The sequence below is a fragment of the Lethenteron reissneri genome, chromosome 52, assembly GCF_015708825.2.
Source record: "Lethenteron reissneri isolate LAM-NWPU_2019-01 chromosome 52, ASM1570882v1, whole genome shotgun sequence".
NCBI classification, from domain to species: Eukaryota; Metazoa; Chordata; class Hyperoartia; order Petromyzontiformes; family Petromyzontidae; genus Lethenteron; species Lethenteron reissneri.
In genome coordinates this window covers 7,813,450-7,831,954 of record NC_083830.1, presented here as the reverse complement: position 1 = coordinate 7,831,954, position 18,505 = coordinate 7,813,450, and the positions used below count along the sequence as shown (strand labels likewise).

At 42.4% G+C, this 18,505-nt stretch overlaps 1 protein-coding gene across 2 annotated transcripts in view; it reads right to left on the bottom strand.

The window, feature by feature from the left end:
* LOC133355790 (centrosomal protein of 89 kDa-like) overlaps nt 1-16,250 on the bottom strand; it is a 77,078-nt gene extending 60,828 nt beyond the window's left edge. Inside the window, exons 1-11 of one of the 2 annotated variants that reach the window (XM_061573147.1) lie at nt 16,085-16,250; nt 12,884-12,990; nt 10,939-11,091; nt 9,567-9,861; nt 8,943-9,045; nt 8,783-8,817; nt 8,277-8,343; nt 7,817-7,897; nt 7,471-7,683; nt 6,931-7,064; nt 2,494-2,544 (exon numbers count right to left, since the gene is read on the bottom strand). In XM_061573147.1, the coding sequence (XP_061429131.1) occupies nt 2,494-2,544; nt 6,931-7,064; nt 7,471-7,683; nt 7,817-7,897; nt 8,277-8,343; nt 8,783-8,817; nt 8,943-9,045; nt 9,567-9,861; nt 10,939-11,091; nt 12,884-12,990; nt 16,085-16,114 (1,269 nt within the window). In that variant the 5' untranslated portion in view covers nt 16,115-16,250. The remainder of the gene's footprint in view (nt 1-2,493; nt 2,545-6,930; nt 7,065-7,470; nt 7,684-7,816; nt 7,898-8,276; nt 8,344-8,782; nt 8,818-8,942; nt 9,046-9,566; nt 9,862-10,938; nt 11,092-12,883; nt 12,991-16,084) is intronic. The other variant, XM_061573148.1, reaches the window with a different exon arrangement.
* Between the last annotated feature and the right edge of the window lie 2,255 nt (nt 16,251-18,505).

The following is an 18,505-nucleotide window of genomic DNA, read 5'->3' as shown; positions in this document are numbered from 1 at the left end:
CAAAAAACAGGTGTTAAGATATTCATATTCTTGGTTCTTTCGGTAAAGTCAGGTAGAAGGGAAACAATAAAATAATAAAAATATAAAACAATACAATTCTCACGACGTGACTTTACCGAAAGAACCAAGAATATGAATCCCTGCAGTCACGAAAGCTTTAAATCAATATTTAGATGTTAAAACACCAAACTGAAACCTTTTACAAGGAATCATGTCTGCATTAACCACAATGCTTGTGTTCAGAATGCAAACATTACAGCACCTGCCCATGAATCTCTATCAATATGGTATTTTTCATAAATCATGCCTCGCTGAGCGTACCCCCACATATTTCACACCAGCCCTATCATTCTTGCTCTCACACCACCATCAGTTGTTGTTTATATACTCTTCAAACTAAATCTTTGTGAATTATGGATGGTGCAACCTCTGAGACGAGGACAGTGGGTGCACGCACGTGTCACTCATTGTGCACGTGGTCATATGTGACTGAACCAAGACATCTCACGTGAGAATCCCTAAAGAGGCAGAGAGACAGATAATGTGTCATCTGCTTGCGCTTTGGCACTTCATCTGAGCAACTCAGAGACACTCGGTCACTGCTGACACAAAGCACTAGACTCCTGAGCCAACCAGTGGCCCTAAATGTACTTGAGGTGTCTAAAGAGCATGCAAATATATCATGGCTATGAACCTAAAACACTGATTCTCTTAAACAGGAGGAACTAGAATCGATTCCCGATCATTGTGGAAGAAACCTCCGTGGTGAGGTATAGTGTGGGTACGTAAAGGTCATCCCCCCAATATGTACCCTCTATCGTGATTACCTATTCCTCATCCCTTGCTTGCTCCTGACATTAAAATCATTCTTGTTCATACTGTTTTTAAAACAATGTTAAGCACCTTGAATAAATGCGCTTAATACATATAAAATAAGAAAATATGTGAGTGGTGTGCAACAAAAAAATGGGGAAAAAAACTTCCATCGAAAACGGAGAGAGGCTTCGCCTGCAATGATGCGGGTACTATACACAGGCTGACCTTTACGATGCAAATGAATGCGTGTGCGTGGGAGGATGGGTCACTCTGGTTACTGCTGTGGCCTCTTTTGTCACTAAACAATAAACTGATTGAGAATAGGTTTTCCCCTTTTTTCTGGCAACAAAACAGGTGTTACGATGTTAAAACACTAAACTAAAACCTTTTACAAGGAATCATGTCTGCATTAACCACAATGCTTGTGGTCAGAATGCAAACAAAAAACATACTCTGATAATATATGCATTAAATTTAGATTTAAAGCTTTCATGACTGCAGGGATTCATATTCTTGGTTCTTTCGGTAAAGTCACGTAGAAGGGAAGTAATACAATAATAAAAATATAAAATATGCATTGTCTTTGAAACCGATTGGTCCACACCAGAGGCAGCTTTCTTTTGAGCCTAGTCCCAAAACGGTGTTAGACCGGAGGACGCCAAAAGGCGTACAGCCCATAGACAATGCACTAACAGAGTAATGAGAGCTCGGGGTGAGCATCTACATCATGGGATCTCCAAAGTATGTTTTTTGTTTGCATTTTGACCACAAGTATTGTGGTTAATGCAGACATGATTCCTTGTAAAAGGTTTCAGTTTGGTGTTTTAACTATTTCACATCTGTTTTGTTGCCAGAAAAAAGGGGAAAAACCTATTCTCATATTTTGGTACTGCCAAAGGAGGTCCCATGATGAAATAAACTGATAATGTTCGTGGAATCATATGTTTCGCTGTTTAAAAAATAAAACCCACTGGTCAGATTTGATCTCAGTGAATTCTGCACCCTGGGTTTCAGCCACCCACAATCAAACCGTGTATTCAAGTCTTGCAAATTTAGTGTTCTTGGCCCAGCCACCATCGACTGCATGCAAAAATATCCATCACATTAAATTAATGTATTCACTTAATTTTATTTAATCCAGCTATGAAAGTTCTAATAATTGAACATGTGATATGCAATCTGTGTGGGGCATGTGACTGGTATGACTCTAGTGTGGACAGAGATACCTATTGAAGTAACTTCATAATAAGTACAGTGGTGCCATCTTCGTAGGCCACTCTCTAATGCAGGCTGATATACTGCGTGCTGTAAGAGTTTCAAATATGCATGTATTGTTTGATGATATGACGCTGATAGCACAACTAGAATATAATTGCTTTCAAAAAGTTGACAATTGTAGAAACTTGCATAATGTGCTCTGTTACAGTATTCTACAGTAAGTAAACCTACATCTTTACTCAAGAAAATGTTTATTTACTATGAATAAGTCATAAAAAGGGTACTAAAATTATACGACACTTTGAAGCAATCATGCAACGGTGCCAAAATAATAAATATTACAGAAAAGAGCAGGACTATATAAAAAGGTTGCAATTAAAAGTTAGGAAATTTTATCAATGAAAAACATAATTTCGTTAAAGATTTCACACCGAGCTCGCAACACAATGCCATCCTTACCGACAAAGGTGGAGTTGAGCCGGACATGGGAATGACTCCAGTTTGTGTACCCTTCAAGAAAAAAAGAAAATAAATAAAAATCACACACTTAAAAAACTTTTAATAAAATATACAATCCAAAATGTATCATGTACTATAATGCACTGGAAGCTATACAATGTATTTTTAAACTGGATAAATAAAGGCCTCCCAGTGCCGTCAGTCACGGCAGTTGTTTGACCATTCATCGCCACACTGGTCAGTGATGAAGAACCGGTTCAGATACCACTTGCCAATGATCTTAGCCATAGCCGTGAATCAAACTCTGGTCGCTGGGTTAAAAGCTGAATGCACTAACCACTGCGCCACTGCATTCCCCACCCAAAAAATACATATACTAAATATATATTTCAATCCTGCGGTAAAACCTTGCGGGCTTAGGTCTGTGTGTGCGTGTCTCATGATAAAGCAAGGTGTGGGCGGTGAGCTGAGCTGTGCAGCTAAATCAAGCCAATAAAACAGATAAACGAGTGAGGATGAACTCCCCCCACACCAGATGGTCTTAGCCGTCCGTGTTAGCCGCTGAGGGTGGGACGGGTTTCTTTTTGTCTATTCTTGTTGCTGTCTGCCCCCTCCCCCCGTAGCGTTTTCCCATTCCGTTGTAATGTGCACTGATGCCTGCTTTATTGAGGGCGATATTAGCACGCAAAATAATGATTGATTGATGATTGATAGACGAAACAACGTGAAGCAGGACACCTAATTAACAGACTGCATATGACGAAATTTTATTCGCTTCTAAGCTTAAGCACTTCCCGGAGGGGGCAGCATCTTCTTAATTGGGTCATTATTTAGTGACACAATCACCTTTGAACAAACTAGAAAAACTTAACATCTGCAACTCCCCCGCATATCAGACAAATTCTCTGCAGGGCAAAGTATTCACTCGTGTTTGAACGACCGCAGAGGTCAAACACAACTACCAATGAAGAGGAATCAAAAACCTTTCACTTGTCATCGTCATCATCAGCCATAATCAATCCACTGCTGGATGAAAGGCTCCAAAGCCATCGCCATATTTGACGTTCCTACGATGTAATATTTTCATTGCATCATGGTGAAATGTGTGGCAATGCAGCCTAAGGATTGGTATCACATCATGCTTTTGTTAACACCGTGACAACTGCTACATCAGCATTAGTTTTGTTCAATCACTGCTCCCAATTATGCAATCAAAATAAGCATGTGTGCTCATTAACACACCAATCAATATTTGTACACATACTGTCTCTTTGTATATTTGTCTACCTTCAAAAATAAATTATTCAACTCAATGGGCTCTCACCTATCTTAAATAAAGGTCATCTATCTCTGCAAAGCCACAATGCATAGCTATGGAGTATTTCTTACACACACATAATTCACGTCATTAATATACCTGTGAAACAAAGGTAGGCTTGAGGATAACACTAATGCTGCATCAGATATCCTATTGGGCATGTTTTCCCTCCTTTGCCTTCCACTCTGTCGTTAGTCTCATCCACCTGGCATGTTTACTTCTTGCGACGTGTCCCACCCAAGCCCAGTTAGTTTCGTTAGCAGTCAATATGATGCCTTTTAACTTGCGTATTTTCTCTAATAGATTTTTGCCATGCAGGACCATAAAGGATGGCGACAACTTTGGGAGCGCTTCATCCAGCAGTAGCTTAATCATTGTCGATGGTTAAAGAAAATTCCGGATCACCTAAAGGAATTTTAGTCCTTGGTTAGGACCATAATGCAAACTTGTGGTCAGAATGCAAACAAAAAACATACTCTGATAATATATGCATTGTCTTTGAAACTGAGTGGTCCACACCAGAGACAGCTTTCTTTTGAGCCTAGTCTCAAAACGGTGTTAGACCAGAGGACGCCAAAAGGCGTACAGCACAAAGACAATGCACTATCAGAATAATGATAGCTCGGGGTGAGCATCTACATCATGGGATCTCCAGAGTATGTTTTATGTTTGCATTCTGACCACAAGTATTGTGGTTAATGCAGACATGATTCCTTGTAAAAGGTTTCAGTTTGGTGTTTTAACATCTTAACACCTGTTTTGTTGCAAGAAAGAAGGGGAAAACCCTATTATCACATTTTGGTACTGGCAAACGAGATCAGGACATTTTAGTTCAAAGTTAGAAACTGTGACACCCTCTCTATAGCCATTGCATATGTATGAAATTAAGAAGTTATACTGCAGTGTCAATTTCAATAGCCAATTCTTTTGACAACACAATCATATGGGTACACTAATCCACCTTATTTAATACGGCGTTTAACGATCTGTAAAGCAGCCCTCCTAGAGCTAATTGAATGTCGGTATGCAGAGGCAGACACAAGCTCAGCCGTGGGCTATGTGAGCGATCCGTCATGATTTTTCTCAATTCCCCAAGGCGTGTTTGGCCAACAGATGCAAGTGAAGAGGGCCTGTGTCCAACTCCATTCTCATCTCCAGTTAGCCTCAATTGTAGAAGCAATCATTTACAAATGACTGGGACCTGTGTGTACACAGTGACCTGCAATGTATTTTTTGTATTCATGGTCGAATAATGTAATGAGGGAGGCTGCCTTAGTGTACCAGTTTGGAATACAGATATCAACAGTTTAATCTCTGGAGCAGCAGTCGAAAGCTGAAACAATGTGAAAGTTATATTCTTGGTTCTTTCGGTAAAGTCACGTAGAAGAGAAAAAATAAAATAATATGAATATAAAAGAATAAAAATTCTCACGACGTTTCGACTGCAACACAAGCAATCATCATGTTGTGGATTTCACACCTGATGATGATGGCTTGCGTTGCAGTCGAAACGTCGTGAGAATTTAATTGTTTTATATTAATATTATTTTATTATTTCCATTCTACGTGACTTTACCGAAAGAATTAAGAATATGAATCCCTGCAGTCACGAAAGCTTTAAATCAAAATGTGAAAGTTCTTTAACAAGTCACTGCCTCTGTCCACTGAGGAGTATAAACTTCGACAACACAGTTCGTCGATCGGCAGTTCGCGTGTCGTGGGAGACAAAGCGTGTTTACTCTCAACTGTTCTGATGCATCTGGCCAGCATGGAAGAGTAGGCCAAAATTTCCTCACTGAATAAGCTCTCTAGAGCTCCATTCAATTTGTCGGACCTTCCGGCAGTAGTGGCTTGAGCAACCAATCGCAGGTGGTTGCAACTTCACCCTTTTTTGAACAGCGCATTGAGGTGTTAGCTCGCTCATTTTCAATTGCGTGTACTGTGAGTGAAAGATTATCGATCAGGTAACAGCAAAGTCTCCTGTGAACCGCATGATTGTTCTGTGTCCGCAGACGAATATTCCTGTGATCTGGGCCTAGGCGGATTGGTATAACAGCCCCAGCATTCTTAAGAAATGTAGGGGAATGCTTCTCCTCTAAAGGTGCCCTTCATTTAGATTACAATATGACAATAAGTATTGACAATAACGTGACTTAGCGAAGACGACATTCATTGACGTATGAGCAAAAATTGTTTTGTTCTGCCCATGCCAAAGTCAGGATCAATTTGTGGTTTGTTGTAAAAAAAAAATTCATGCTGGGCCAATAGACACAACAATAAATTAGACGTAAAACCTTGAGAGTCTCTGCCTTAAAAACCTTACCCAACCAGGTGTGAATTTTTACTCTTTGTTTTTTTCGGTAAAATCACGTAGGTTAAAAGAAAACAGCAATTTTGCTGTGACGGTGTCACCTGAAGACGGAAGCCTGTGTTGCCTCCGAAACGTCGTGATTGAATTTATTTGTTTTCTTTTAACCTACGTGTATGAATCCTTGCAGTCACGAAAGCTTCAAATCTAGGTGTGAATTTACCAGCCTCAGTCTATGTCCAATTACGCACAAGTTTTATGCAGGAAAGTTAAGGTCTAGCTTTTGAAAAAATGTCTTCAATTGCATGAAACTTGTCAATGCTTCTCTAATGCCCTTTTCAACATTCGGACCATGCACACTGCACCGGTTTGTTACGAACTTTAAAAAGAAAAGTGTTTTGATGAAGTGTACGCAGTGAACCAATTCCCTACACAATAACAAATTTCTGTAATCTGTACCGAATAAAAGGGGTGGAGCGGTGACGCAGTGGTTTGTGTGTTGCACTACGAACCCGGCGACCTGAGTTTAATTCCCAGCCCTGGCTACATCAGCGGCGAGTGATATCTGACCTGGTCCTGGATGAGTGCCCCATCAACACGCACTGAGTGACATGGTTGTTCGATAAAAATAACTCCTATGACAGACACGGTGCCCGGAGGCCTTCATTAGGCAGTGGATTTACTCAATTAAAAAAAGGTGGTGCCGCAAGGGAATAAAATGTTGTACATTCTTTAATTAAGAGAAAAAAAAAATCTGACTTTCATTAGTGGCAAATGACAGGCTTAATGCCGAATGCTGCGAAAAAATAACCTTATTTCTGAGCCTCGGCCCCCGTTCAGCTTGCATTCGACTCAGCTCCGTGCTCAGACGGTGGATTGTTGCCTTGAGCTCGTCGTTCTCGTCCACCAACTCCTGGGCTTCGCGTCTCAGCTCCGCCAGCTCATCTGCGCGCAGCATGTCATTCAACGGCAGAAAGCGGCGGGGAAAAAAAGACTGAAATGAAAAGAAAAAAATTCGTCGAGGCGTGTTTTTTTTTTCGAGTAACAACATCAAGTGTTGACCTTATCGATCAAAAGCTGCCAACTGAAAAAAACATTTTGGCAGGTGTGACGTAACTGAAAGGTCTCAACAGTCACTCAAACCTCTAAACAAAATATATGAACGCTGCCCCATGACAGTCTTTAAGAATATCACAGCAGAGACGCTGCAATTCAACATATTTATTTTTATATACTTTATACAGATGCTGCCACCTAGTGTCCTTTTTGGAGCTGCAGCAGAAGCCCGAATTTGCGCGCAACCTCTTGCACGCTCGCCAAACCCCACAGCGGTGTCTACGGGAAGTCGCACCTGTTTGCTCCTGCTGTCGTTCCCGCGCCAGCGACTGGTTCTCGCTCAACAGCGTGCCATTGTGCGCCGCCAGGGACTGGTTATGGTCGCCGGCCACCCGCAGCTGCCTGGTGAGTGATCGGTTTTCGGCCGCGAGCACGTCGAGCCGCGACTTCAGCTCATTGAACATCGCCAGCGTGGGGTTCCGCTTGCTCGCTGTGGGGTGTGTAAGCACTGCCAATCGATATTCGGTGAACAAAAAATAACTGTAAAAGCAAAACAGCCGGGTGTTATCCCCCCCCCCCCCCCCATTAGCTTGCAATGGCCCCCAAAAGTGGTGTTGAATTGCACTTTGTAAGAAGCGTACCCTGATCGGTCGATTTTTCTCCCTTGACCCTCAACGACTGGCTTCTAGAGGCAGGCATCCTCTCTCTGTTTGAACTCTGACCTGTGAATTGATTTTAAAAAAATGTATTCACATGCTATTTTAACAAAAATGACTGTAATGGTCTGTAAAAAATGGTATTGCAACTTCAGAGAATTTATATTCTTGGGTCTTTCGGTAAAGTCACGTGGATAGGTTCAAAGAAAATAATACAAAATAACAGGAAACTACCACGTTTCGATCGCAACGCAGGCAGTCTTTTTTCTGAAGACGACCGCTTGCGTTGCGATCGAAACGTCGTAGTTTTCTGTTATTTTTTATTATTTTCTTTGAACCTATCTACGTGATTTTACCAAAACACCCAAGAATATGAATACCTGCAGTCACGAAAGCTTTAAGTCAAGATTCGGAGAATTTGCTTTGTAAAAATATGAGTACTTACTGAAATGAGGCATTGGTCTGTTTGACACTGACAAGCAGACAGCCTCTTTATCCTCTCCTGAAAAAATCTCCAAAAACAAATAAACATTTTTTTTTAGATATTTGCATCACATACTGTGATAGCAGAAATATCAAGTAGTACCATCAAAAAAATTAATTTACTCGAACAATGACACCAGTTGCGTAAGGCAAGCTTATAAACATTTTATGGAACAATAAACTCATTTATATGAAAGTAAAGCTTATTGCCAAATGGCTCCAACACAGCAGTGCAGGATAGGATTTAAATAACCAAGTACGCCTACTGTGAAGCACTTCTCTTGCTAATGGACTCTTCAAAGGGACATGGGAGGCCACTTGTCAGAGCCTTTCTATTTATTGATTAAAGTAAAACATAAGGCACCGAGAGGATTTCTATCGCAAAAGCGACACGGTTTAGCGCTCTGCCATTCAAAAGTTGCACTTCACCCAAGCCAGATGCTCGTTTAGCGCATTACTTCGAGTTACCTTGGGCCTTCTTCCCAGGCGACTCCACTCTGCATCTAAACGAGAGGAAGATCCACCAATTCCATTAAGACAACACAAAAGCGGCTCGGGGCTTCGGAAGGGTACGGCGGCGTGCCTTGACGGGCAGTGTGCGATGCCAGCGCCAGGCGGTGGACGTTACCTGAAGGCGTACACAGCTTTGGGGGCCGAGGGGAGGACAGCCGCGCGGTTTCGTCCAACGACGTCACATCCGTGAGGTCGCTGCTCTCTCCAAGAGGCGCGCCCTTGACCCGTGCCAAACGCAAATAGGAAAAGCGGGTCAGTCACAACAGTGTTGGTAAGACATTCGGCACCTAATTCACATTCAGTTGACCTATAAGCTATTTTCTCTGAGGTGCAATGCCATAAATAGGCCAAGATTAATTTCGGTGCATACCAAAAAAGCAGTCATTAATACGTGTTGCTGTCACATCGGCCGTGGTTTTGTCTTTAATCATATGGCCAATGGATTTTAATTAATGCAATTCGCACAAGAGTAATTGCACTTGAGAGACCCTATTAGCAACACTCATATTTGCCATTACGTAAGCACTGCACCACAGAAGCTACAGAACTAGACTGCTAACAGCCTAAACCGTCTGGGTCCATGTTAATTAAACTTGTGATTTATAGCCCTGATCTTATGTCACTTCTCCACACCTCTAAGAGCCAACACATGCTTTATTGAACCAGCTAATAACATTGGCTATGTTCCATTCGACAAAAGCGCTACAAGTGTTATAAACGCGATCTGGTGGTGGCTCACCTCTACTGTTTTTGTCTTCAATAAACTATATGGCTTTTTAGTCTCGCAATCCCCCCTGGCATATTTTGTTTTTTGCTCATAGTCTTTTCCGAAAGTCAGCGATTCTGCTTGCTCCTCTTCTTCCCCCTCCTCTTCCTCCTCCTCGTCCTCTCCCAGCACATCACTGGAGCATCCGTCCTCTGTTAAGCTGTGCGCACTGTCATGTCTCTCCGTGCAGGACTCGTACATGGGTTCGTAGGCCACCTCTGCCAAGGGCAGCCTTCCATTCCCCATGCAATCGCCGCCTCCATTTGCACTAAAAATAAATGGGAAAAAACAAGAGTATACAAGATAAATATTGCGGAAGCAGGTCCAGGTAGCTCAGTGGGCTAATACCGTGTCGGGTTTTGGCGATCCGTCCTGTCAATAACTAGTTTGAGAGCTTCCATAATTTTAATGAGACTTTCACATCACCGTTAGTTGCTCTCCAATGACTTAATTGCAGTGAAATCATGTGAAAAAAAATAATGATGTGACAGTGATGTCCCACAGAGCACAGAGACTGAATTTATATGCTTTGTGTCACTAACAAGCGACAAACTCGTGATACGCAGCATGAATCACACAGCAGTTAAAATTAATTATTTACAGCCCTTTGTCAATTCACTGAAAATTGAAAACGAATTTCTTTAGAACTGCTTTTTGTGTTTAGTTTGTTGTCCTTCCCCCGCACCTCCGATTAGCACGGTTGGCTACATACAACGTGAAAGAAGTTCAACACACATACATACATACACTGCTGGGTGACGATCTCCCCACGCCATGTCAGTGATGGAGACTGTTTGATCTTACTTCACCATGCTGGTTAGTGCACACTGATAAAGGTTGGGGTCAGTGATGGATCGATGAGACTCGCCCATATGCAGGAGCAAAAGGGCTTGTTGCATCACGAGACCATGAGAGATGGCGACGATTTTGGGAAACCCTTATCCAGCAGTACATGGATCACAGCTGATAAATGATTATTGATGACGATAGAGACATCACATCATCCAAACTATTAAGAAAATTAGGTGGGCTTGAGCAGGGCACATCGCTAAAAGGGATGATGACCGATGGTCAAGAATAACAACGGAGTAGCAGGTAAGGAATGCATTGCATCTGAGAGGATGTCCACTGACAAAACTGAGCGATTAAATCAGTACGTGTGCAGGTGCTAGGTGTCTTAATACATCGCAAAATCCTGAAAAGTGGCGGTTGAATGGACAGCCCTTCATCCAGCAGTGGATGATGACAATGATGGTGAAGTCCTTTTTATCTCCTACTTCTTAACAGAAACCGCAGTTGCCGTGAAATCTGTGACCCAAGCCACCAGCCTGGGAGGGATATATACCGTTCATGGTGCAATTCGAGTATCCCGGAGCGAAAGCTGTTCGTGTCAGAGACAGAGAAGGAGCTGGGCCGCGACAAGGGCAGGTTCCGCGTGGGGATGGCGTGCACACGCCCAGCGAGTGAGCTCACCAGCACCGCAGCCGCCAGCGCCGACCTGAAAAATCAAGTCACCATTTCACAATGACAACGGGGTGCAAGAGGTCTGTGTTCGAGGCGGGAAGTGCGCTGCACAGTCTCGCAGTGCAGCTAGTAGACCTGGGGTAAATTAACAAACGCAATTTTGTTCTTTGTGATGAATTGCAATCACAATGTAATTTTCAAGGTAATGTATCTGAACAATGTTGCATGAACATAAATTATAATTCACACCAGGTGTGAGCTGAAGACCAAACAATAGGATTTTAATCCTGCAGAAAGCAGCCCACAAAAGTGATAAGTTAATTTAATCAAATCAACAATACTTTCATTGAAACACTGATCATGCAATGTGACACGGAGAGCCTTTAGAAATGTTTCCACAACTGCCAACGACTGGAAATTGAAATCACACAGGATGAGACAGCAAAAAAACTAGATTCTCTCAAAAGGTTTACAAAATAATGCAAAACGTATGGTTTTCATCCAAAAGTTAAAATGTATGTATCCTAACATGAAACATAATATTTCCGTAAATCTCTCGGTAACCCATGTAAATGTTCATCGCAGAGGAACGTATATGGTGTTGATTATGAGCTATGTATGACCGATGACTATTGAACAAAGGTCAAAATAAATTACCAAAAATGTTCACCATGCTAATCACGATGATTAGCATGGTGCAGTGCGTTAACCACTGCACTATGCTAATCTTAATTGTGCAATGGTTAATGCACCGAGTTATTAATCAGGCAAACTGAAAGTGATTTCCAGCCATAGCTTACATCAGTGGAGATGATATCTGAACCGGTCCTCCACCACTCACCCCCTTCACCATCCTGCAATGACCATCGTGGTCAAGTATGGTAAAATGACTCATGGGGAGGCCTTCATGTAGTAATGGATTGCCAAAGAGCTATACTCTCTCATTAGTTTAATTGCAATTAGTTTTGTGCTGCCTAGTGAAACAATTGCAGTGTTGAATCCAATGTAAAAGGTGACGGGCGGGTGGTGGAGGGAAAAGTTTAACGTGGCTTGAGGTCAACCAAGCTACACAATTTGATCAATAAATGTTTTTTGCAAGAGCAAAATACACTCCATTTACAATACATGGTGGCACCAGTTTGTAGTTTACATACGAGTGCACACGTCAGTTTGTACATATCACTTTTGCAAGCACGTATAGATGAAAGTGCTTCATCGGTGCATCAACGCGTGCTCCATTGGAGGATGCACTCACCTCCACGCACAGTGTACTCTGAGTGGTCTGACTAATTTGGGCTGCTACTGTCAATTCAACTGCTGCAAAGGACATGAATGAGTGGCGCACGAGCTCTTCACGTAGCAGGGAAGCAGTTACAATGTCGTTCATGCGTAAATAAGGTGTCCGTCACTCCGTTATTTCACGCCGCATTTAATTGCCTGAGACAGACAACATCGTTGACTGCACATTTTTCTTTTAATTATTCACTGGCAATTGCGCGAATGTGACATTTCCTTTTCTTAAATTGTAAAAAGAAAATCGAATTAAAAATTTCCAAACACAATACGTGCGAGTTTTACAGGGTTAGTTTTCTCCTTGAATTTGAAGATTAGTTTGCTTATATGGTACATAACCTCAAGCACTAAGTGCAAAAAAAAAAGATTACACTTTCCAGTACAGGAATACAGAGCATGTACCTACATACGGTGCCATGACAATAAAGCATAGGTGCACTATTGATGTTCTTGCTCTATTAACGGCCTGATAACATCCTGCCAGTCACATAAATAACAGGGTAGTGTGCTTGATCGATATGTGTAATACCCACTTTGGATGTTCTTGAGATGGTTCTTGGGTGTGAGGAGGTGGAGTAAGAGGGACCGCGGGCCTGGGTGCTATGGTAACGGCCGGGACCATCCCTGCTGCGATGTGCCTCTGGAAACGCGAGGCAAACAGAACAAAGCACGAACGTCAATTATTCAAAACAAAAACCCCCGCGCTCCCATTATGTGCGAACGAATGGCTTGAGGGCCGACTAAAATGTGTCATGGCCAGTGCAGCATTCACTTATATCAGTTTGGACAGAGTTGGTGAGGCATCATGTATGTTGCACCGTGAGATTAGAGATTCAATTCACTCAAACACCCAAAAATTCCTGCAGGACATTCCTATATTTGTAATCGTGTGCCTGTGAGCCCAAATTAATAAACCAATGTACATGTACAGCTTTTGTATATCCACTGTTGGATTAGGGCCTCTCAGACCATGTGGGTCATGCAGGATATTTGACCATATTTCACCATGCAACAGTAATTTTCATCTCAATAGCTTTGGCACAATCAATATTCCCAGGTTTCACTTAAAAACACAGTACATCTCAATGGGCTATTTTCTGGTTTCATACAAAGGTTTTGTTTTAAAAATGTAGTAAAATTAACAATATAGTACTGTACTTAGTAGACTGTGGCGCTCAGGAATATATCATTACAGCACTGGGGTAATCTTCACAAGCTTGCGAGCAAAACATCCCAGCCAGGGTCTAATTCGAGATTAATTATCATTACTCATGCGACAGTGAAATGAACACCACAGGGCGAGGCTGCAAATTGGCGAGCGTTAAAAAAAATTGTGCTAATCCTCTTCCCAGTGATGGGAAATCATCACCAGCCATGATCTATCCACTGCTGATTGAAGCGCTCCCAAAGCCGAAGCCATTTTTCATGGTTTCGCAATGTACATGAGCTGATTTCATCACTCCGTATGTGACGGACTTTCTCTCTGGCATCCCATTGCAATCTCGTCACACGTATATAAGGCAAAGTTTGCAGCCAACCATCCAAATGGCAACGACAAATGGATATCAATTACCATACGCCTGGCCTTTGTCATAAGCATAAGCCATTGTCGAGCCACTGCTGGATGAAGGCCTCCCTGTGCCGTCACTATTCCTCACAGTGGCAGTGCTGCTAACATACATACAACTCCTGCAAGTGATATTAATCCCATCACTCCATATTCACGATTGTCATATTGCTAGACACGTTTTCCCCTTTGTAGGCACAGGAGGAAAATGCTGCGGTAACTCCATCCCTGGCCAAAGACAAATTGCCTCAAATAGTAGCATGGGGCCCATTGTGACTTTGGCCTTATCACTGTTTTACGACCAAAAAAGGCTTGCATCAGTTACCCGCGAGGCAACGTTTCATGTGATCTATTTGCTGAACAAGAGCGAAATCGATGGAGGCTGCTTTACAGTTGCAATCAAATGTTTGTGTGGTGAATTAAAACTGATAATCAGACTCCTGCAGTAAAAAAATAAAGTTACATGTGCTTCAAGTAAGAAATATATTTCAGCAGTCTGTAATTAGCACCAGGACGTTGTGAGAACATTTTTAAACGCTGTGACACTTAACGCTGCAATTATGCAAGTGGCAATGTTGGTAGCAGCACTGGACCGTAAGTAAGGGGGGGAGGGGGGGTGGCGACAGTGTGGGTAGGGGACCTTCATCTAGCAGTGGATAGACAATGGCTATTGTTGCTGATTATGTTAAAGTGTCCCTTATAATTGTGACAGTATTGAGCGTTCCACCACGGGTCCTGCACCAGTGGTGGAAATTCCTCATTACTGTGACGATGATCTGTCCATCCAAGCGGTGCAGACGAATAATGTTGATGAAGATAATGACGATGATGCGGTTGCTGATGGTGTAACCGATGGTAACGGTGGATGAGTTCACGACAGAGAGAGTTATGTTGGAAATAAGTGATGATTCTGATAATAAATTTTCTGGCAACAAAAAGGTGTTAAGATATCGATTTAAAGCTTTCGTGACTGCAGGGATTCATATTATTGGTTCTTTTATTATTTCCCTTCTACGTGACTTTACCGAAAGAACCAAGAATAGGTGTTAAGATGTTAAAACAGCAAACTGAAACCTTTTACAAGGCATCATGTCTGCATTAACCACAATGCTGATGGTCAGAATGCAAACAAAAAACATACTCTGATAATTAATCTATGCATTGTCTTTGAAACTGAGTGGTCCACACCAGAGACAGCTTTCTTTTGAGCCTCGTCTCAAACGGTGTAAGACCAGAGGACGCCAAAAGGCGTACAGCTCAAAGACAATGCACTATCAGAGTAATGAGAGCTCGGGGTGAGATTCTACATCATGGGATCTCCTTTGCCAGTATCAAAATATGATAATAGGTTTTTCCCCTTTTTTTCTGGCAACAAAACAGGTGTTAAGATGTTAAACCACCAAACTGAAACCTTTTACAAAGAATCATGTCTGCATTAACCGCAATGCTTGTGATCAGAATGCATGTCTACATTAACCACAATGCTTGTGGGTCAGAATACAAACAAAAAACACACATAATATTTGCATTGTCCTTGAAACTGATTGGTCCACACACCAGAGACAGCTTTCTTTTGAGCCTCGTCTCAAACTGTGTTAGACCAGAGGACGCCAAAAGGCGTACAGCCCATAGGCAATGCAATGCACTATCCCATAAAATAGGGGAAAACCCTATTATTATAATTTGGTACTGGCAAAGGAGATCCTATGAAGTGATGATTCTGTTGCCAAAACAGATGACGATGATGATGATCAACATCACACAGAGCGCTGAATCGACGACCGCTCAGACTTTGAACCCGTCTTGACAGAACAAAGGTAGCGGTTACTTACTGATACGGTGGGCACAAAACTCACACTAATTACCACTGCTGACAATAAAATCCGGCAAATATTAACTCGTAATCGCCTTCATCAAAACTTTACGACCGCCGTTTAAATAGCCACGCCGGTCGACTTTAAAACGCAACTACTGCCACAACAGATAAGAGGCAAATGGGGGAATGTTTCCATGCACTTAACGGAATTAAACAACATGTAGGCAATCGCGCGGTCGTGTTTAAAATAATACTTTCGTTAAATTAAAATAATCATTTTAAAAGTTTGCAATGTAAATCGCGGCCTATTCACAACACACACACGATATTTGTTTTAATTAACCAACGTACGTAGCTCCATTTGTCCTTATTCCGAGCCATTTGTGAAGTGTCACTTTAAGTCTCTACTTCATTCGTAAGTTTGAGTTTTGCTGTCGTTATTTTAAGACGAAATTAACTTTTCTGTTTTACACAAAGTTTTGGCTCGACTCTTCACCGGTAACGAGGGCGCTGATTGGCCGAGCGCGCGACGCGTCAACCAATGGCTGCGCGCGTTACTGGGGGGTGGGTGTGGCGGGAAAACTTTGAAACGAATAAAAAAAAACTTTCAAAAGTACACGTACTGTAAATAATAATGCATAACTTAAAATATACAACACAATATTTTAGTTATAATGACACTGTAGACAGACGACCAAGATATTTTTCCCCTCATGTACAATCCACTGTTTCATTAAAGGGGACGTCCATAAATGACGTCACGTGATTTGGACGTTTTTTGACCCCCCCCCCTAGTCACATGACGTCATAAAAAGTCAGACCCCCCCTCAAATATGACGTCACAAAGCTCTGCCCCCCCCCCCCTAAAAAAAAAACATTTCCATTTTGAAAATAAAACATACCTCAAATAACTTTAAACTATTGTCATTGTAGTGCGTATTTAATGTTGTAGGAGTGTTGTTATAACAATTATTGTTATAACAATTCTATATTTATTTAAAGTTGCTCATTTTGATGTGACGTCATATTTCTCAGCCCCCCCCCACCCGCGTCACACATCGTCACAAATGTCTGACCCCTTTAGGTGCGTGACGTCATTTATGGACGGCCCCTAAGGGACCTTACCACACTCTGTGCAGGCTAGTTATGGGGTTAGGGGGGAACATGGACGTGCAGTACTGTAACAGGGTGGTCCAGATGTCTTGTGACTCCCCCCCACCCCCCCATTTAATTTTCTAAAACGTATCATATACTCTTTTTTAAGTCAGCTTAAAATAAAATGTATTTATTATTATTTTATACCTACGTGACTTTACCGAAAGAACCAAAGAGTATGGATCCCTGCAGTCACGAAAACTTCAGATCTAGAAATTAATGTTAATTGGAAAAACATGTCAGGTGGTCAATTTAATTGACATCTAGAGCACCTTCGATTTAAAGCTTTCGTGACTGCAGGGATTCATCTTCTTGGTTCTTTCGGAAGAACCAAGATCTAGAGCACCGTTTATACAACCAATGGATGTTTTTTTACCCTCTCTGCACTGCCCTCTGCTGCCCACCACAGCCTATAAACAGGGGCCGGCAACCTTGCAAAGAAGAAGAAGCCATTGCTGTTTGTCTTAGTCTTTGACAAAGCTACTTTTGTACTCAAACACGGCAGGTAGACGGCAGGTGAAAACCAAATTCTGACTTAAAGAAACAAAGTAGGCGTAGTATGTTGTTTATTTGTCCCGGAGTTAGTCTCGAACAGCTTGACTGTACATTTTGTTGCCACCAAGATATTCCACCGTGACCCAATCCCCTGCCACGTTTGATCAATTTTCTTTACGTTAAATGATGTTTGAGATTGAAGGGTGGATTTTGTTTTTAAACGGCTGCCCGCAGATTTCGGACCCCTGACCTATAACATCATTTTGCTTGTCATCCAGTGAAGCCTCAAAGAGTCGCAATCCTTTCTTTCAAGAGGGTCCTGCCAGGTTTTAGCAGAAGGGAAGGGGGGTAATTTACAGGTAAATCTACAGAATTGGAATACATTGGAATGTTTGATCAATGCCAACATCTTTGAGGCTGGCATGCCTACCATCCATCCCGGGTTTAACCTGCGGGCTGAATTGTGCGAGGAGCTCACAAATCACCATTGGAACCTCATTTGCCAGTAGAAAAATATGATAATTGTTTTTTTACCCTTTTATCTGGCAACAAAACTGGCACCTTTTTTACACGGAGTCATGTTTGCATATACCACAATACCTGCAGTCGTAATGCAAACAAAAACATAACTCTGATAATGTGCAGTGTCCTTGAAGTTGATTGGTCCACACCCGAGACAGCTTTCCTTAAAAGCTGTAAAAAAAAAAAGTGTCAGTTTTGTTGCCAGATAAAAGGGTAAAAAAACAATTATCAGCTCACAAATCCTTGAAAGGCTGCGTTGGCTGGGTCGTGTAGCCCGCATGCCCAGCCACTGCATGCCCAAGCAGCTTCTGTTTGGCCGCATAGAGGGGGGGGCCACGGCACGGGCTGGAGATTAGATGGAACTGATGCGGTACGGGAGGATGTGGAGCTGAGTGGACTTGCCGATGACCGGTACCAGCGGTGTCAAGATTGGGCTCTGTGGAGGAGGCGGCTCGTGAAGGACGCTGCTACTACTGGGCAGTTGGAGGCAGTCGCCCTCCCAACAGCAACGGAGGGCAGAGGAGCGACGCTCACAACAACGAGCGGAGCGCCGGGCGGATAAAATGCAGCAAGGTGGCACAGTAGGGCTGCTGCATCTGC